Consider the following 18,568-nt stretch of genomic DNA (forward strand, 5'->3'; position numbering starts at 1 on the left):
AGTCAAGACATGGTTGAACAGGCCAGAAAACATGGCGGCTTCAGACCCCAGCGAGGTTACCCAGGAAACGCCTAAAGACCCCAGAGAGTGAGGTGGCCAAGGATCGCCTGAGGAAGGATATAATTGAATAAGGCCGTTAATTATCTTCAAAAGGGGTGTTTTAGTTAACCCAAACACCCAATTTTCACTCTTGCACTTCCTTGGAGTTTTCTTAATATGCATGCAAAGTTTCAGGCTGCTAGGTTTTATAGTTTTGGAGTTATGGAGACACACTGACACACACACACACACACACACACACACACACACACACACACACACACACACACACACACACACACACACACACACACACACACACATTGCCTTTTATTAGTATAGATTACATGGACTCGTCCAACTGCTTTCAACTGGTTTGCTTCACCTGGAATCATGGGTGAGAGACATGAACAGACTGAACATGATTTTACGAATTGAAGTGTATTACTTCTAATGATTGTTCAAATCATCAGTATTATGACAATGGTCAGTCACCAAGCGGTGAGGAAACTCTTGGCCACCACCGTGCAGTCTCAACGTGTTTATTGGTGTTCACCAATCGTCCTGTACAAACTGTATTGTTACGGTGTTGCCTTAGGTGGAAAATTATGAATGCTTACTCAGTCCATTAAACCTGATTCAGTTTTCATGTGCATTGTAATCTATGTGATATTGAAGTAGCTGAATTTCTCCGTCCGTCCGTTCCTCTGTCATGCTCTTTTCATGGGACATCATTACGGCGTTACGTCTAGCGCAAGGCTAGGCTTCTACGGACGTGGATGTCATCCCAGCATCCAGCACTCAACCATCCCGTCGCTTCGCTGATGGCAGTTGAACACCATAATCCATTTATTAGAGTGTTTGACATCCGTGGGAAACAGGCTGAATGCCAAACGCTCGGCATTGGGATGATGGATTTCGTAAGATGGTGGTGTAGTAAGATGGCGTGACTTCTGGGACATCATGACAACGTTACATTGAGCCCTCAGCTGACTCAATGAGAGTTGCATTTTGCAACTTGAAAAAAAAAACGACGTAATGTCTGATCCCTGGGAACATAAAACAAATTCATAATATTGTTTTTTGGTAAATAAGTGTTTGTAGAACTAAAATTAACACTGGGCTTAAGACTTGGAAATTTGCACTGATTTTGATACATGTTTTATATCATCAATATACCCCCCAGATACCTGAGCTGGAAGCTCTAACTCAGGCTTTGCCTCCATTGAACAAGAAAGAAGCTTGCATCCTTACTACAACACCGCAAAACCATGACAACAGGGAAGCAAGCCCTCACGGTAACCATCAGCTGGTGATTGCACTGCCTGTGGCCTCTTGTTGTTTACATTCTCTCTGCTTCCTATTGTTGGTGGTTTGACCCTTGTACCTCAAACAATTTGACATTCCTTTGTTCACACTTTGCATGCCTTGAATAATGTGCCACTTGCTTCACCTTTTCTGCCTGCATAGAGAGCATCATGCATCATTCTTTATCAGCAGATCACATTAAAGACCTGAAACCCCAAGAGGTTCCACAAACAACGAAGCCAAATATTCTTCTTACAAAAGGTGAAGATATAGCACTTCTAAACTTTATTACACCATTACTTTGTTCGATATTTTTTGATTGGCTTGCTTCTCCTGTTTTATATCATGAAAGCAATTGTCTTCAACAGGTCCTTGGTGACTTTCGGTATAATATTATTGGTTCAAAGCTTGCTTTCACCAACTTCTGTACGAATAGATGTCAGATTCTCACCATTGCATCGGCATCATCACCTTATGCCATCTCCTATTCGTTAGGATCAGTGGCTCGTAGAACCTGTAAAGATCACAACTTTTCACAAACAAAGTTGGCCAGGCCAAATATTCAGGGTATATATCTTTTAAAACAGGATCTGAGGTTCGTAGTGGAGCTGCCACATTCCCATCTCACACACACATGGACATAGAGACGAATACACGAGACACAACACAGGACTGTTAGACGAGACAAGCACACCCACTGAGCTTTATGGAAGTGCTGTCACTTCCCAGGGCACTCTGAGTACCAGCGATGTCACAATAATGGCACTGCCTTTCTCACCATACTCAGCGGGGAATTTCCTCCTCCTCTCCATCGATGCCAACCTCTGAGGATTGTCCTTGCTCTGTCCTTTTAAATGCCGAGTGTCAAGCAAGGAAGCAGCATGTCCAATTTTTAAAGTCTTTGGTATGACTCGGCCAGAGTTATGAACTGCCGACCTCCCAGACTCTGAGCGGATGCTCCAACCATTACACCACCGAGTTTGGTCAAGGGAGAAAGGTGTCATGACCATCATGCCATATTAAGGGAGAAATTAAAAATTTGGCCAATGTATCAGCACACAATGACTTGATCGTTTCGATGGGCACCATGGGATCTTTAACACCCATCATTGAGTGAATGCCAGCAGACAGCTACGCATCGTTTAATATCTCTCCAAAGGATGGTGTACTATTTCATGACACATCCTGCCCTGTGAAGCACCAAGGTGACAGTTTATAGTTGTGTCGGATATCAAACCCGAATGTCAGGAATCTGACTAGGCAACTCAGAAGCGAGTGTGCTACCTCTGAGGTGTCATGGTCATCGATCTGATACTCGTGTTCTATGGCAGAGAATTATTTTGCTTTATACATTATATGCAGATCCTGATCCCAATTGGTTACAAATATTCTGTGTATTTAGAATTTTCCACATATATTTATGAAATATTCTGTCATGTTCAACATCACTATGAGAACCACACAATGGAGAATGCAAGACGAACAACCAACTTGAGGTTTTTAATCAAAAAAGACAAATCTTCGAGTTTGTTGTGCTTTCACATTCTCTTTGTTGTGGTTCTCGCAAATTTGATGATTATGCATTCTCGCAACCACAAACTATTCTTTGATCTTTCATTGTATAACCTAAGGACTTGGTCTTTTCAACAAGTGCAAACTCCAAGTGGGTGAACATTCAGGAGGCAATGCAGCCATTTGTCCGAAAACAAGTGCAGTTACCATGACATTTTGCAAATGTCAAGCATTAGGCAGGGTCAGTAGTTATTACCTCTGCCACCAAAGGTGAAGGAGATTATGTTTTCACCCCTCTCTGTCTGTTTGTTTGTCTGTTTGTTTGTGTGCAGGACATCTCAAAAAAGTTGTGGACGGATTCGGATGAAACTTGGTGGACACGTTGGGTGTGTGACGAGGAAGAATTGATTCAATTTTGTTGAAGATCCGGATCTGATAATTTTTTCAGTGATTCTTCACCAGTTCGAGAGATGGAGCGAAACCAATATATAGCACGATATCTCAAAAAGTTGTTGACGGGTGCAGATGAAACTTGGTGGACACGTTGGGTGTGTGGCAAGGACGAATTGATTCGATTTTGGTGAAGATCCGAATCCGGATCTGGATACGATAATTATTTAATTATTAAAGTGATTCTTCACCATTGAGAGATAGGGCCAAAAACGATATACAGCATGAAATTTCAAAAATGTATTGGGCCCGATACGTTCTTGTGGATGAGGTATTACGTGGCAGAGGTAGGCGCTCTACCGAGTGCCCTTCTAGTTTAAGTAGTTTCTTTTTGGTGGGGGTGGGAGGGGGGTAGAGGGATAATTAGTTTTTGTTAAGAACTCAAGAAGAGCTTCATTTAAAACGCAGCAGGTGGCTTGCTCATTGTCGTTAGGCATTTATGCCTGAATAATAATTTTATTTTAAAAGACACAAAAAGTTGAAAATGTAACTTATTTTTTTCTAATAACGGATTTTAATAATGGAGAGATGTTAAATAGTGTTTTATTTTTCAGAATATACACCTTACTTTACTTATACACCTTATTTATCATCACTCTTTGCATAATGGCAGTCTTCTTCATATTATTATTCCTCTTCTTTCGGATGTATCAAAAGGCTGTGGGATGACATCATCATCTGAGTCGATGTGGCTGTACCACTGATGCAAAGCTCTCTATAGGTTAGGCTAGGAATATGTAATTTATTCATGGTGCTGGCAATGGCTCACCTACTCTTCACTAAAGGACACCATGGGATCTTTTACGTCCACTAATGCCAGCAGACGGGACACTCAGTTTAACATCCATCCGAAGGACGGCACACATAAATGAATCACCTTGCCTGTGAAACACTAGGATGACAGTTTATAGCTGGGCCAGGATTCAAACCCGGGCTGGAGAGCTGAGAGACGAGCATGTGTACCTCTCTAGGCCATCCTGCCAGTCTGTATGATGTCAGTCAACCAAAGCTATACACAAAAAAATGCTCTGGAGGTTTAAATCTTTGCAGCTATATATTTATTTTAAATTGAGAGAAGGGGAGAGGAGAGAGAAGAGAGGAGAATGTTGTTCAGCATATGTGGGAGTCGAGAGGGGTCACAGTTTATGTCATATTTGTATACACAAGTTGATGAACCATCTGGTATGAGGTGTATTATGAGGATTAAGACTGAACAATTTGCTTCAAAATAAACCCGCAACTATCACAACCATGTTTTAGGTTCATCGATTTTTTTAGGCTTGGTTTGGTCAAGGTGACCAAAAATTACATTTTATTTTATAGGTTTTATTTTATTTTTATGCAAGATCTTGGTTCAGTGTTCTGATCGCAGCCATCCTGTAACAAAAATAGGACCACGGGTCTTGAAGGTCACCTGGATCAGGAGTAACAATCAATGATGTAATAAAATATTGGAATTTTGTTCATGCACACAATCTGGTCACACGGTTGTTTGGATGGAAGCCCTCTCGAGGCTGATTACAGCGATGCATGTTTACAGGTCATGTTTGGACGTGGCTGTGCTGCTGATGCAATCAATGCATCGTGTAGGTTAGGGCGGGAATTTTTTTTCATCATTTTAGGCCTGATTTCAACCCCTTAATGAGTGCAGATTTTGATGCGGTTAATACACCTTCGTTGGGCATCAGATATGAAGCTTGTGGCCAAGTTTCATCAAATTTATTTGTTTCGTTCAAGCGATAATGACTGAAGTGTTTACAAGCTCACTGACTGACTGACTTACCTACGGACACTGATATATAAATATATACATCTATATGTTCATGGTTGGGTAAGGTCGGGTTTTCATTGCATGGTTTCTGAATTAATCCAAAGTATCAATGAAGAGTGGGGGTGAGTGCAACCTTTTGGCCTGCAGTGATATAAAGGGTCTGTAGATGCTATTTTCTTTTGGAAAAGGTATCTCTTTCATTCGGGATATTTTTCACTATTCACACTGCACAAGGAGTTGCCACATATTTGGTCTGCAACATTGTGGTCTTTAGTTGTGTTTCTGAGAATTTTGTTTTTTACTTCCAACACTTCATCTGACGCTATTGATAGAAGAAGATCTTGACACTTGTTTTGTGTGTAGCGGGACCATGGGACAGCTCTGCTCTGCGAGAGAGTTCCACGCAAACCAAATGCAAGAGCCTGTTTTTCGACTTGCTTGGGAACTCACGGAAGAACCGTGTCCCACTTCCCTTGTCCATGGAGGTTCCCCATCCACGACACATTCCCAATCCCAGGGTGAGTAGTTATGTGATGGAGATGTATGGTGATGTTTTCCTCAAGGGTCAATATATATACATTTTATAAGAGGCTCTATTTATGTCGTAGAATAGCTCAGTGGTAACATCCTCACACTTGAATAAACAGTGATTGAGTGAAATGACAAAAGGGAGTTTTGTTGCCTTCTCATCCCTGGGTTGGGCTGGCAGGATGGTATAGAAGTACACACACTCTCCTCTCAGCTGTCTTTCCTGGGTTTGAACCCTGACTCAGCTATCAACTCATCCCGGTGTTTCATAAGCAGGGTGATTCATCAATATGTGTGCCATCCCTCGGAGGGACATTTAACGGGAATCCCTGCTGCCGGCATTAGTTGGTGGATGTTAAATATCCCACAGCGTCCTTCGCAAAGAGTTGGTGAGCTATCGTGGGTACCATAAAACAAATTACAAATTCCTGCGCAAACCTACAGAGGGCATTGCATCAGCAGCACAAGCCCTCAGCGAATGATGCTACCCCACAGCCTTGTGCTTCATAGGAAAGAAGAAGATCCCTGAGTTTAATCTTGAGTGAAATCACATATTACTAAAACTGATGTCTGTTAAACTGCCAGCAGAGGGTACTGCCTCTGTTCTTAAGCTGGCAGTCAAATCAAATCAAATATTTTCAAGGATTCCATGGTGATTTTTGCAATACTGTATTTAAAAGCCTCTTCACGTCAAATCACTGACCAAATTTAAGATTTGTTTATCATTTCACCAGGGGATAGACCACCTTGACGCAGGATCCATACTCGTCTGAAATGACCATGGCAGCTCAATGAAGCTCCATCATGGTGAACCTCGAACAGCAAATGAGGAAGATATTTTTTGTTATTTGTGTCTGGTAAAACCATATCTGTACGTTCTGGTTCTAGCCTCGATATGTTTCTCAACTCGCTGTGAACTACTCACTGTGAGCTTCTCAACTCACTGTGAACTACTCACTGTGAGCTTCTCAACTCGCTGTGAACTACTCACTGTGAGCTTCTCAACTCGCTGTGAGCTTCTCAACTCACTGTGAACTACTCACTGTGAGCTTCTCAACTCGCTGTGAACTACTCACTGTGAGCTTCTCAACTCGCTGTGAACTACTCACTGTGAGCTTCTCAACTCACTATGAGTTTCTCAACTTTCTCAACTTCTCAACTCGCTGTGAGCTCTGTCAAGAGTACGGGCCACCATTATTATCAAAACCATGCAGGCTTCATTGTATCTCCTCACGTATCAATCAATGGTCATTATGCAGGAGGCTCTGACATTCTCGTCTGGACTTACAGACTTTGGAATGAGTGAAATCTTTAGCTTCTTGAAATACGGTACTTCAAAAGGAGCTTTCTTTTCGTTGCTAAGCAATTAACTTTAACGGACGTAGAGTGAATATTTGATTCCTCGAACACTGAGTATATTTATCTCATCTCCATTAGTTTGCTAGTTTTGGAAGTAGTTGCTTGATTAAGAAAGTTTGGATTGCCAATTCACAGCACATGTGCTCAGTATCAGAAGTAATGATGTAATGGTAGGAAAGAGGGTATAAATGGAATGTGCTAAACAGATTGTCATTTGCCCTTATCATTTGAAAAATGATCTGCACCAGCGTACAGTCCTCTATCCTTGTTTACATTGATTTATTGTCATCCAACCAATCAAAAGTGCCGTACCAGTATAAAGTCTGTAAAGTACAGGCAGTCGGTCCGGTCACCTTGTGCCGGTCGTGTAGTGTGAATCCAGTAATGGCTCTCAGGACTCGAGGCAAATGGCTCCTTTAGGACAAGTATCTGGAAGTAAAAAAAGTTTCAGCTGGTGAATGATACTGCATGAAAAATTGTAACAAAACTCCCTGTGTCAATAGGAGCTGTATGCAAGGCTGAAGAGACTGTGCAAAACTGGCACTATCAATCACAGAAATGGTCTAGGTAGAGAGCATACACTCTCTCGGGGTGTTCTTTGTGTGATATATGACGTTCGAGTACATATTTTACCAGCGACCTTGCTGTAAATACAGATGTGAATATCACCTTGGGAACCGTAAGATACACATCAAAACAAAGTAGTTTCGTGAACATGTACGTGAGCTGGATACATAAGCTGAAGACATGTGCTATTTACCGATTAACCGTGATTACAGGATTGTCCAGCAACAAATTGCAATGGCAGCTTGTCGAATGATGGAGGACTGTGTCGTCATCGAGGTGTGACTTCTGCAGTGAAGCATGGTGGAGGAACAGCGCTAGTTTGGGGCTGTACCTCAACTCGAGGTGTCGTTGATCTGTGCAAAATTGATGTCATCTTGATTGCTAGCAAGCACAGGCATTGTCTGATCATCATGCCATTCCCGCTGGAACACAGTTTGTCGAGCAGGGATCTGTCTTCCGCCAAGGCAATCACCCCAAGTGTACGGCAAACAATATATTGATGGTAAATAGAGGAACACTCCCAATCATCAATGGTCTGCGCAAAGTCCAGATATTGTTCAGGTTGTGCAGCCTGAGGAGGCCAAATGGCTATTTAACTACTTCGTTAAATTGTAGAGAGTAATGCAGGACATTTGGAACAGTATTCCACAATTGGACATTGATGATTCTTGGCGTAAAGCAATTGGCTTCTGTACAAAATACAAGTACATTGTAGAAATTATTTGTTTTTGTTTTCTATTTTATGTGATGATCTTGAAAGACATAGCTGCCATGAAGGATGAAGTAAGCTGCCATTGAGAGGGTTCAGTAAAGAGTGACCATATTGATTCTGGAGCTTGCGAGACGAAGCTATATGGAGTGGCTGAAGGAGACAGGACATTGTACATTACAAAGGAGATGGTTAGCAGGGGATTTGATTGAAATGTTTAGGATTATTAAGGATAGAGAGGAAATAAGCGAAGAAGAGGTTTTCAGCAAAATAATCAGTTATAGTAGGCCAGGGGCCAGTGGGACCTACCTTGCACCCCCCCCCCCCCCTTGCGACAATTTTTCACTGATACCACAGTGTTCATATATATCCCAAGTATCAGAAAAAAGATGTTCCCAGAAAAATAACTCATTTGCATTATTCTTTATTAAGCTGTTTCCATGGCAACCAATCAAAAATGGACGAATCTCACAAAGATCGGCAAAATGTTGATATCTCTGTCAAATATAAACATAAAATCACAAAATTGGTGCAAATTATAGCTTATACATTTAAGTATTAAAATATATTTTGTTTATGCTAATTAGCTCATTTGCATATTAATTACATTTGACTTAAAGACAATAATTCCCACAAAAATGCAAGAATTTCCATTTTTTTCCTTGTAATTACCACACACGTCAGTTTTTTTGTCAAAAAAACATTACTTAAGTGTTGCCAGATACAAGCCAGGTGGGCAAAAAAAAAATTAAAATTTTTGAATTTTTTTAAGTTGGCTAATTCGCATAAAATACAAAGCACAATGAATCGTTCGAAAATCATGCGAAATCCGATTAATCAATATAATTAATTACCTGGGCCTGATATAATACATAACTGTGACTTATGCTGTCTGTTGGTGTTTAAGGGAAACATAACTATTTTCTGTTTGAGTAAAAGTAGTGGAAATAATTTTAAATGCATTGATATGCTAATTAGAATCCACCATTATGGAAATTCTCATTTTCATAAATATCTCAATTTCTGGTACATGGAAATTTGTAAATGAGGAATCTACACATATGTTTGGAGGGTCAAGGAATACAGTGAACATGTTTCCTTTGTTGTCAGAGATGTAGAATAATGCTTGGATTGCTTAATTACATGCAAAAATCATAGAACAATGAATTTCCTATACATCTTCATTCCCTATGAACATAATGCACGGAGCGATGTGTCCTCCGTTTTGAGTTTCACGTAAGCATCATGACTACATATTTTGATAAGATTGGCCCTTGAAGTTAAATCAAATATTTTAAAATGCAGTGGTATGTAAATAAGGTGAGTTGATGTCATTATATCATAATGTATATCCACCAGAGGCTGGAAATAGTGACCATCCTGTAGGCACAAAAGTTAAACTGATGTGTAATTAGTTGTGGCTAAAGGAGATCATGTACAGCAAAAATGTATTCATATGGTCCATCTGAGTGCAGTAATTGAAGATCTCACACTTTGAATGCATTCGGATATAAAAGCATTAATCTAATAATATTTACTGTATCCCCTTTCTTCCAGAGTTACCAGATGTTTGAAAGCCGACTAGCCACACACCAGATCTGACAAATGGTTTATCTTCGCATTGTTCGCCTGCCTGTGCACTCTACTATGAAGTAGATCGATACAATGGCAAAAACTATGAGTAGATGATCTGCAATCTGTTGGAGTCTTGGCAAACTTCGTAGCACACATCTGAGTTTGATAATCTTGACCAGTTGATAATCACGCTGTTTCAATTAACTATCAGTCATATATAGAAGAAGTGTCCTTCGTTGGCAGATTCTGAGCCTGATGTTTGCTTGCTATGTCCTTTATTGGCTATCATACTATTCAATGTCCGAGTCCACACAATCTTCACATTCGCATGGCTCGTCATCATCCTCATCATCACTGTCCTCTTCCAGTGCCTCCTGCAGTGAACCAATCGACTTCTTGGGTAGAATATCGCCTGATATCCACAATGGCTCCATAACACCATCTGTGTATGTCCAGCCATGTTCCTGCATGTCATCTGGTATATTGGGATTTGCAATATGAGAACACTTCCAAACAGCTGCTTGATAATTAGCTCTTCGGATGTGCTGCTCTAAGCACTTTCTACATTGAGGTAGTTTCCAAAGGTCAATGTTGCAGCCTGCGTCCAGAGGCTTGTCCCCACACTTCTCCCTTATCATGAGCACCCTTACTTCATCCACTTCCTGAAATCGACTCTTGTCATCATACATGACGCAAGTGAACTGTTCCAACTTAAGCATCAAGTCTGACAAATAGGTGAATCCATCACTCTTTGCTCCCTCACAATGCAGGATACATATCTGTCTCTTTTTTGCACCGATATCAGTCTGTTCCTGCTTTATCTTCTGAGGTTTCATCTCCGTGCAAAGAATTGGGCCATCAACGCACTATGTCTGCAAGAAACAAATGAAATTGGTTATTCAATGTATTGTTGTATACGACAATAATAATTGTACAATCACAACGAGAAGCAGCTATGTCAAGCTGTAGATTATATCACAGCATGCATACCTACACCTCCAGGCTATAGAGCCATACAACCTCACATTTACATCGACGGAAGCGAAAAGTGACAACACACAGACATGCACGCAAAAAAGCGATAACAATATGATCCCCCTTACTGGTGATCGGGGATTATAATTAACATATCATCCAAAAAGAGGGTAGCCTGGTGTTGGCGCAGTGGTTAGGGCAGCGGCTTGGGATCCAAAAGGTCCTGAGTTGAAGCCCCGTTGGGCCACTGAATTAATACACCAGGGGGTTGACTCAGCCTGTCATCCTTCCGAGGTCGGCGAAATGAGTACCAGTATACTGGGTCGGTGTATACCCCGGTTAAAATAGGTGTACCATATCCCTGTGTCGTAAGAGGCGACCAGGGTTGCGTCAGGAAGGGCATCCGGCGTAAAACATGTGCCAAATCACTATGCGGATCATATGGACGATTCGCTGTGGCGACCCCTAACGGGAGCAGCCAAAAGAAGAAGAAGAAGATCATCCATAAAGACTATTCAACATCTCTGACAACAAAGGAAATCTGTTCACTTTATTCATTGACCCTCCAAGCATAGGTGTAGACCCCCTCATTTACAAATGTGTAGTGTCCGGTACAAATGTGTACCGGAAGGTGAGATATTTACAAAAATGTAAATTTCCATAATGGCGGAACCTAATTAGCATATCAATGCATTTACAACTATTTTCACTACTTTTACCCAAACAGAAAAGAGTTATGTGTTCTTTAAACAGCACAACCATCATTAGTCGCAGTTATGTATTATATCAGGCCCAGGTAATTAGTTTCAATGATTAATTTGATTTAACATGATTTTCTAACGATTCATTGTGCTTTGTATTTTATGCTAATTAATCTACTTTAAAAATTCAAAGATTATAAAAAAAAATTTCACCAACCTGGCTTGTATCTGGCAACTGACATGTGTGGTAATTGCAAGGGAAGAAAATGGAAATTCTTGCATTTTTGTGGGAATTATTGTCTTTAAGTCAAATTTAATTAATATGCAAATGAGCTAATTAGCATAAACAAAATATATTTTAATACGTAAATGTATAAGCTTTAATTTTACACCAATTTTGTGATTTTATGTTTACATTTGACAGAGATATTAACATTTTGCCGATCTTTGTGAGATTCGTCTATTTTTGATTGGTTGCCATGGAAACAGCTTAATAAAGAATAATGCAAATGAGTTATTTTTCTGGGAACATCTTTTTTCTGATACTTGGGATATATATGAACACTGGTATCGGTGAAAAATTGTCGCAGGTGGGGGGGTGCAAGGTAGGTCCCACTGGCCCCCGGCCTATAGGACTTTGGACCAGAACCTGAGAGTAAAGTAGAGGAGAGTTAGAAAGGTAGACGGTAGTAAGGCAAGCACCCAGGAGGGCACTACATTGTGGAGTACTTTCGGTCAGAGAGTATATTTAATGCATAGAATGGTCTCCCTGGACAGGTAGTGGGAACAGAAACAGTAGATAGGTTTAAATTTGGATTAGATAGGGACCAACAAGCCTTGGGGATGGACGGGTACATGGATATTGATGGGAATTATATGTACTTAGATATGGATGTGTGACATTTCCTCTTGGTCAGGATGCACGCAGCAATATATGGTGTGGCACTTGCTTCCTGGTACCCACTGTAGTAATGGGGTCTGATCTAGATTTAATGTCTTGTCAGGTTTGACCAGTACACTCTGGAGAGGAGCTTCTGCTCCTCGCTGTAATGGCAACGCACTCCTATTGAGGAGTGGTCCAATTGTATAACCATGCATTCTGACCTTTTGAGGTTAGGATGTGTGTGTTTGGATGATCATGTACTTCAGCCTTCAGCCTTCAGACTGAGGTGCAGGTGTATACTTATGGGACAGTCTTGTTGGACTGTGTAATTTGGTCAAGTTGAATGTCCCGAGCTGTTGAAATGTTTTGATTTTTGTTACCTTTTTACTTATAAAAAGGCCTCCATCATAAGGCAGGGGCCAACAAGCCTGAAACACGTGTCTGTTGATGCTCCCTTTTCGGAGTGGACTGGTCTATAAAATTGAGAATTAAATTATCTTTCTGGTATCAGCTACACTATTATCCGATGGAGATGTAGGGGGCTGTATCTCTGCTTTGCTTGTGCCTAATAGGTGGAGCCGATATGACTCTTTATCCAGAAGAGCCTTCAAATATATATATATATATATATATATATATATATATATATATATATATATATATATATATATATATATATATATATATATATATATATATATATATACACACAGATGCCTCTTCCACTGTCTTTATCTCCAGCCCCCTCCCCCCCCTCTAAATCACTTAATTTTAGTTGATAAACTGTCAGATTGAATTAAGGTGGTGTTGATGTAACACATCGTTGATGGACCAAATGGCCTATTCCTTCATCAAAGTTCCTTGTGTATCCTTGGGTAATATATTGTACCAGTAACACATTCCACAGTAAGTTGGAATTACACATTGTTTGTGACTTATCGATGTGTATTGCTGGTGTGTCTCAATATGTATTGCCAAATGTGGTCCAGGGTCTAGTGCCATACTGATTGAGGATTGGCGTAAAGATCATTTACCAGGGAGTCCAAGCTCTCAAACAAGATGTGAAATCCATGTTACATGTACCATTGCAATACATTTTAATTGGGGATTAAACTGATGGGTTTGGGTCCTTGTGAAGCAACTAACCGAGGTCACCTTTCTGGGCAGGTGTTAAACTACAGTCTTGACACCAATCCGTTCCTGTTCGTGCCAGCTCATGTTGCTTTTGGCGAGGTTCGGCGGGGTGAACGCTGCAGCCGCAATGTTATGTTGCATAACCTTAGCCTGCAGAAGCACAGGTACGTAGGACTGGCTGTGAAGCATGAAATCCTCATTATGATTGGCTTGTCGTCAAGTTCATGATTGTGCAGGAAAATGCTCATATTAGAGAATTTGACAAAATATGGAGTTCTTGATGCTGCCATAACAAATGGTTAATATGTGTTTTTTTGACACTGTGTTGATGGCTTTTGTGTTTGAGTTACTTCCACCAGAGTAATCATGCCGGATTTGGCTTGTGGCCATCTTCTTTGGCCTTCGAGTGATGTCTTAGCAGTGTTGCTTTTTCACCATCTATCAGCCATCGATAATCTTTTACCATCTGCAACTGAGCTCCAGTTGCCAAGCGCCATTTTAAAGATAACGAAGGGTGTAGACAAGATCGGTGCAGTGCAGTTTTTCAGCAGAGTGGACAGTTAGGACCAGTGGTCGTACAGTAGCTTGAGGGTAAAGAAGATGAGAGTTATGACAGTTTTAAAGCAATGGGTCTTTCAGTCAGAGTGGTTAATGCACGGAACGGTCTCCTCGGAAAGGTAGTGGTTGTGGAGGGGATGGATAAGTTTAAATAGGTACCTGGATGCATTGGAGATAGAGAGGTATGGGGATATTGGTTTGTGTGCGAGGTAGGTAGCTTGTATGTGGATGGATGATGATACTGGGGTGTTTTGAGGTTTACAATTTCAATTAAGTTGAAAACAGAATGTGGTGAGATTAGCATCATTTACAGCAATCATTTGAATTATATTATATTTTGGGAATACCTGATATTGTACAATTAAGTGTGTGTGTGTGTGTGTGTGTGTGTGTGTGTGTGTGTGTGTGTGTGTGTGTGTGTGTGTGTGTGTGTGTGTGTGTGTGTGTGTGTGTGTGTGTGTGTCGTTGTCTCAGCACTTCACAACAGGTACTCAAAGCACCTTGAGGAGCAGTTTGGCGTTTGGTCACTGAGATTCACTCTTTCTTAACATCGACATAGTGGCAGCAAGTGCCACCATGTCGATGTTATGAGTGCCCCCATGTTAAGTGCCACCATGAAGGTTGTTTTCCCCAGGCGTTTCCTCAGTTATCTTCCCAGAACCAAGTGGGCACTTCAAACTACATGGTTTTGTTTCCTTCAGCCATTTCAGCTCCAGAGACAGTGTCGTCCACGTGCTGATGAATATTCCATACTTTTTAATGAGGCTCGGATTTCTTCTCTTTCAACAATCTCCGATGAATCATCATGGGATCTGATAGAAACAGAAAGAGAATTTTGTAAGATCTCATGATGATGTTTTTTTTTAACGGTTAGTTATGTTCTTTTCTCCATGGTGGCACCCGAGTATTACCTGTGGCCTAATTTCATCCTGCCAAGCAGAGTCACATGCATGATTGTTCTTCGACTCATCTTCCTCTCCTTCATGTATTATTTTCATCATTATAACAATGCATCTTCAGAGCGTAAAACAATGAAGAAAGGTTACATTCATTCGGGGAAGACTTGCCATTCAATTGCTATCTGTTTCCTTAAAGAGATGCATCATGGCAAAATGACTCTCATCCAAACATGATGTCATGTGTGAATGCAACTCAAACTGTTTGGCCCTTTAATGGTCTGTAAGTAAGGGTGTTCTTGGTGTGGACTGAATTATGCAGTTCACACTAACCTTAAACAGATCATGCATATGATCAATATGTGCTCCAAGTATAATATGCAGTACACAAATACTATGTAGTATGAGTTGGTACTTTTGGGTCCAGTGGTGGCTTGTTGATGAGGACAGTGTGTTGGTAAACAAAATTTGACGGCACTACATATATGAAGAGTTTGGATTCTTAGCTTCAGGAAGTCTAATTAGTTTTAGGAGAACTGCCAAATCACTATTGGATTGTCGTTTTTTAAAAAAAACCAAGCTAGCTCACTAACAACCTCCAGGTTGGGGGACAATCTGCCTTCCCCAGCTGATCTGGTTTACCTGTGATGCTCGTCCTCTCGTGTGGTTGACGCTTATTCCCTTCTCTTGTTGCAGGAGGTCATTCTTAATGACTGTGGGTCCTACCCTTTCCTCCTGTAATTACAGCTTTTAAAAGTGCTTTTTTAAAGCATTAAACGAGCTGTATAGGATTCTGATTCTGATGTGTCATACTCAACTCTGTAACAAAGCGTTGGTCCTGCCGAAGCAGTTTCTTGACAAGAGTTATACTGAGTGGTTTGCCATTGCCTTCGCAGCAGTAGTTATGGCAGGAATTTGGAATTTTGCCACGGTGCAGGCGATAGCTCACCTACTTTACGCCAAGGACACCATGGAATCTTTAACGCTCACCAATGAATGCTGGCAGACAGGATGCCTAATTTAACGTCCATTCGACGAATGAATCACCCTGCCTGTGAAACACCGGGATGACAGTTGATAGCTGGTTCGTGATCCAAAGCAAAGCGAGACAGCTTAGAGGCGAATGTGCATATCTCTAGATCCAGGCCATCCTTCCAGCCTCATATATGAGATAGATTATAATAAATCCACAATTGTATGGACAATACATTGAGAGACATCGAGGTGATGAAGATCCAGTGGATTGGAAGAATTAATAAGAGTGGGTACTCGATAAATTGGAATATTGATGCATGGAATGATATGAAACATTTTGATGTAAGCTTCTAGGTTTTGTAGGGTTTGCCTTTCCATCCATTACTTCTCATCAAGCACCTTTGGAATGGTTACAATGGAATATATTTCTATTACAGCACGGAGCTGATAGCATAATCTAACTTCATGATATTTTATTCTGGGATGGAATACATCAACTGTTGTTTAACACATTGTTTACTTCCCCCGTATTTCTGCCTTCTTACCCATTAGGTACAAAGTGAAACAACCGGCAAATGAAACCGGCTTGCAGGTGCTCTATCGCCCAGGAATAGTGAGTCAACATCATGCTTTGAGCATGGCAGAGAGAAAGGCCATGCTCGACGAGTCTGTGATAATCGGAAATTGTCACGCTCAAACACTCAAATGACGCTCTATTTCCAGAGCACTTTGGAAGCCAATGCATTTGTGGCAGCCATGTGATGTCCAGCCAGTTAAGAGTGAATGGCCTTTTCTAGATTTTCAAGCAAGAGGACCTGGAGTTTTATGTTGTGTTTCTGCAGCATCCCCAAACAGCCCAGAGCAGACGGGTGTATTTGGTCTGGTTGCATTATGCATGTGGGGCATTTATACCAGATCGTGAAGTACAGTACAGGATCATCAGCTAATTTACCATATTGTGCTATTTATCGCAAAGAGAGGTGATTGAAGCACACCAAAGAAACGTTTCTTCCGAGTGTCGGTTGTCGGCACGGGTTACACATCGGGTGTGTGATGATGTGTAAAATTTAGACGTGGGTGTTGGGCCTGGTGCCGCAAATGAATCATAAACCGTGGGTAACTGCATGCATTCAGATATGCCTGATCACAGGAAAATGAATGTGATTTGTCTGCAGCATGAGCAATGTGTGTATGGACTGCATGCAGTCAGTGTAACAGATGCTGTTTGCTTGCAGATTTCTGCCGGTATACGCACGGTGCTGTGTGTTGAGCTGCAAGCCATGACGCATGGCAAGGTGGCTTATGACATTGAAATTCAGATGGACACCCACACTCTGTTCCTGCCCGTGTCAGCAAATATCCTACGAGAGAGCGAGAGAGAGAGAGAGAGAGAGAGAGAGAGAGAGAGAGAGAGAGAGAGAGAGAGAGAGAGAGAGAGAGAGAGAGAGAGAGAGAGAGAGACAGAGATAGAAAGAGAGAGAGAGAGAGAGAGATAGATTCTATAATTATAATCAAAGACTACAACCTGTAAGCGAAGCTCATATTGTGTAATTTAAGCACCAGCCTGGGAGAGCTGTTTCTTCCTTCAGGTTTCATCTGCAAGAATAAATCAGCTTCAAATGCTTGGAGTGCTGGAGAAGAAAAACTTAGCTATGCTGAACTGATGGACACAAAGGTAAAAATTGGACATACAGAGGGGAAGAAAAAGGAAAGGAAGTTGGGATGAATTTGGAGGTGTGATGCTGGAGTGTAATGGGATGGTGTGGAACTCGATGGTGTGGAATGGGGTGGATGATCGAATGGAATGGGGTGGATCGGGTGGAATGGGGTGGTGTAGAATGGGTTGGGATACAGATCGGAAGGAAAAGATTATCATGCAGATCACTCCCATTTTTGCATGCATAATATGTGGATTGCTCTTAACAGGAATCATGACATGAATTCTCTCCCTAATATTTGCTTGCATTCCTTAACAATGATGTTTACCAGTAATTCCTTACAAAGCTGCACCTTAAACAGCCAGAAGAGCCAAACGTTATCTTTGTAACAGCAACTTACACTGCTGAATATATCAGCAAAATTGCTTGTGAAGAATAAATCCACATCTGGCTTGAACCGTGAAAGATTGATTTATGAAAATAATGCAATACTGTATAGTCAATAAACAGTGTAATATATCCAAACGATCATGTCTAAACCTGGCACGCAGTACCGCTGAGGCTGAGCAGAGCTCAAGTGGACTACAGGCAGCTTCCTCGAGGATTCTCAACAACTTTCGATGCTTGGAGAAAATTGCCAGTCTGGAATTATGAGTCCCAGGATAGAGCATTCAATGTATTTGAACCTAAATCAATGCTCTCTTCTGCAGCCTTTGTTGCAGATTACTTCTGCTTGACCTTGAGATCCACTTATTCTTCCCAGAGGGCGTCTTCACCGCATCCTTTAAGTGTACATGCTTGCAATGCAAATTTTGTGCTGGGAAAACGTCTTTTGAGTCCAGGCATTGGACGCTTCTCGATTAATTGGTCATATAATAACTCCTGATCAGAAGGAAGACTGAGAAAAATGAGGTCAATCACCAACGTTGTAACCATGCAATCCCATGAACCAGTAGGAATATTTATTTGA

At 41.2% G+C, this 18,568-nt stretch overlaps 1 protein-coding gene across 21 annotated transcripts in view; it reads left to right on the forward strand.

Annotated features, from left to right (window-relative positions):
• SPAG17 (sperm associated antigen 17) overlaps positions 1-18,064 on the forward strand; it is a 140,616-nt gene extending 122,552 nt beyond the window's left edge. For 7 of the 21 annotated variants that reach the window (XM_085858729.1, XM_085858734.1, XM_085858736.1 and 4 more), the window contains 7 exons: positions 1,226-1,337; positions 1,510-1,608; positions 5,444-5,598; positions 13,545-13,675; positions 16,493-16,553; positions 17,176-17,296; positions 17,927-18,064. In XM_085858729.1, the coding sequence (XP_085714855.1) occupies positions 1,226-1,337; positions 1,510-1,608; positions 5,444-5,598; positions 13,545-13,675; positions 16,493-16,553; positions 17,176-17,296; positions 17,927-17,955 (708 nt within the window). In that variant the 3' untranslated portion in view covers positions 17,956-18,064. Of the gene's footprint in view, positions 1-1,225; positions 1,338-1,509; positions 1,609-3,191; positions 3,586-5,443; positions 5,599-13,544; positions 13,676-16,492; positions 16,554-17,175; positions 17,297-17,529 lie in introns of those variants that run through there. The other 14 variants (XR_015052142.1, XR_015052143.1, XM_085858732.1 and 11 more) reach the window with 13 other exon arrangements.
• The last annotated feature ends 504 nt before the right edge of the window (positions 18,065-18,568 follow it).

This window comes from Eptatretus burgeri, chromosome 16, assembly GCF_056783735.1.
Source record: "Eptatretus burgeri isolate ZD-2024b chromosome 16, Ebu_testis_v1, whole genome shotgun sequence".
NCBI classification, from domain to species: domain Eukaryota; kingdom Metazoa; phylum Chordata; class Myxini; order Myxiniformes; family Myxinidae; genus Eptatretus; species Eptatretus burgeri.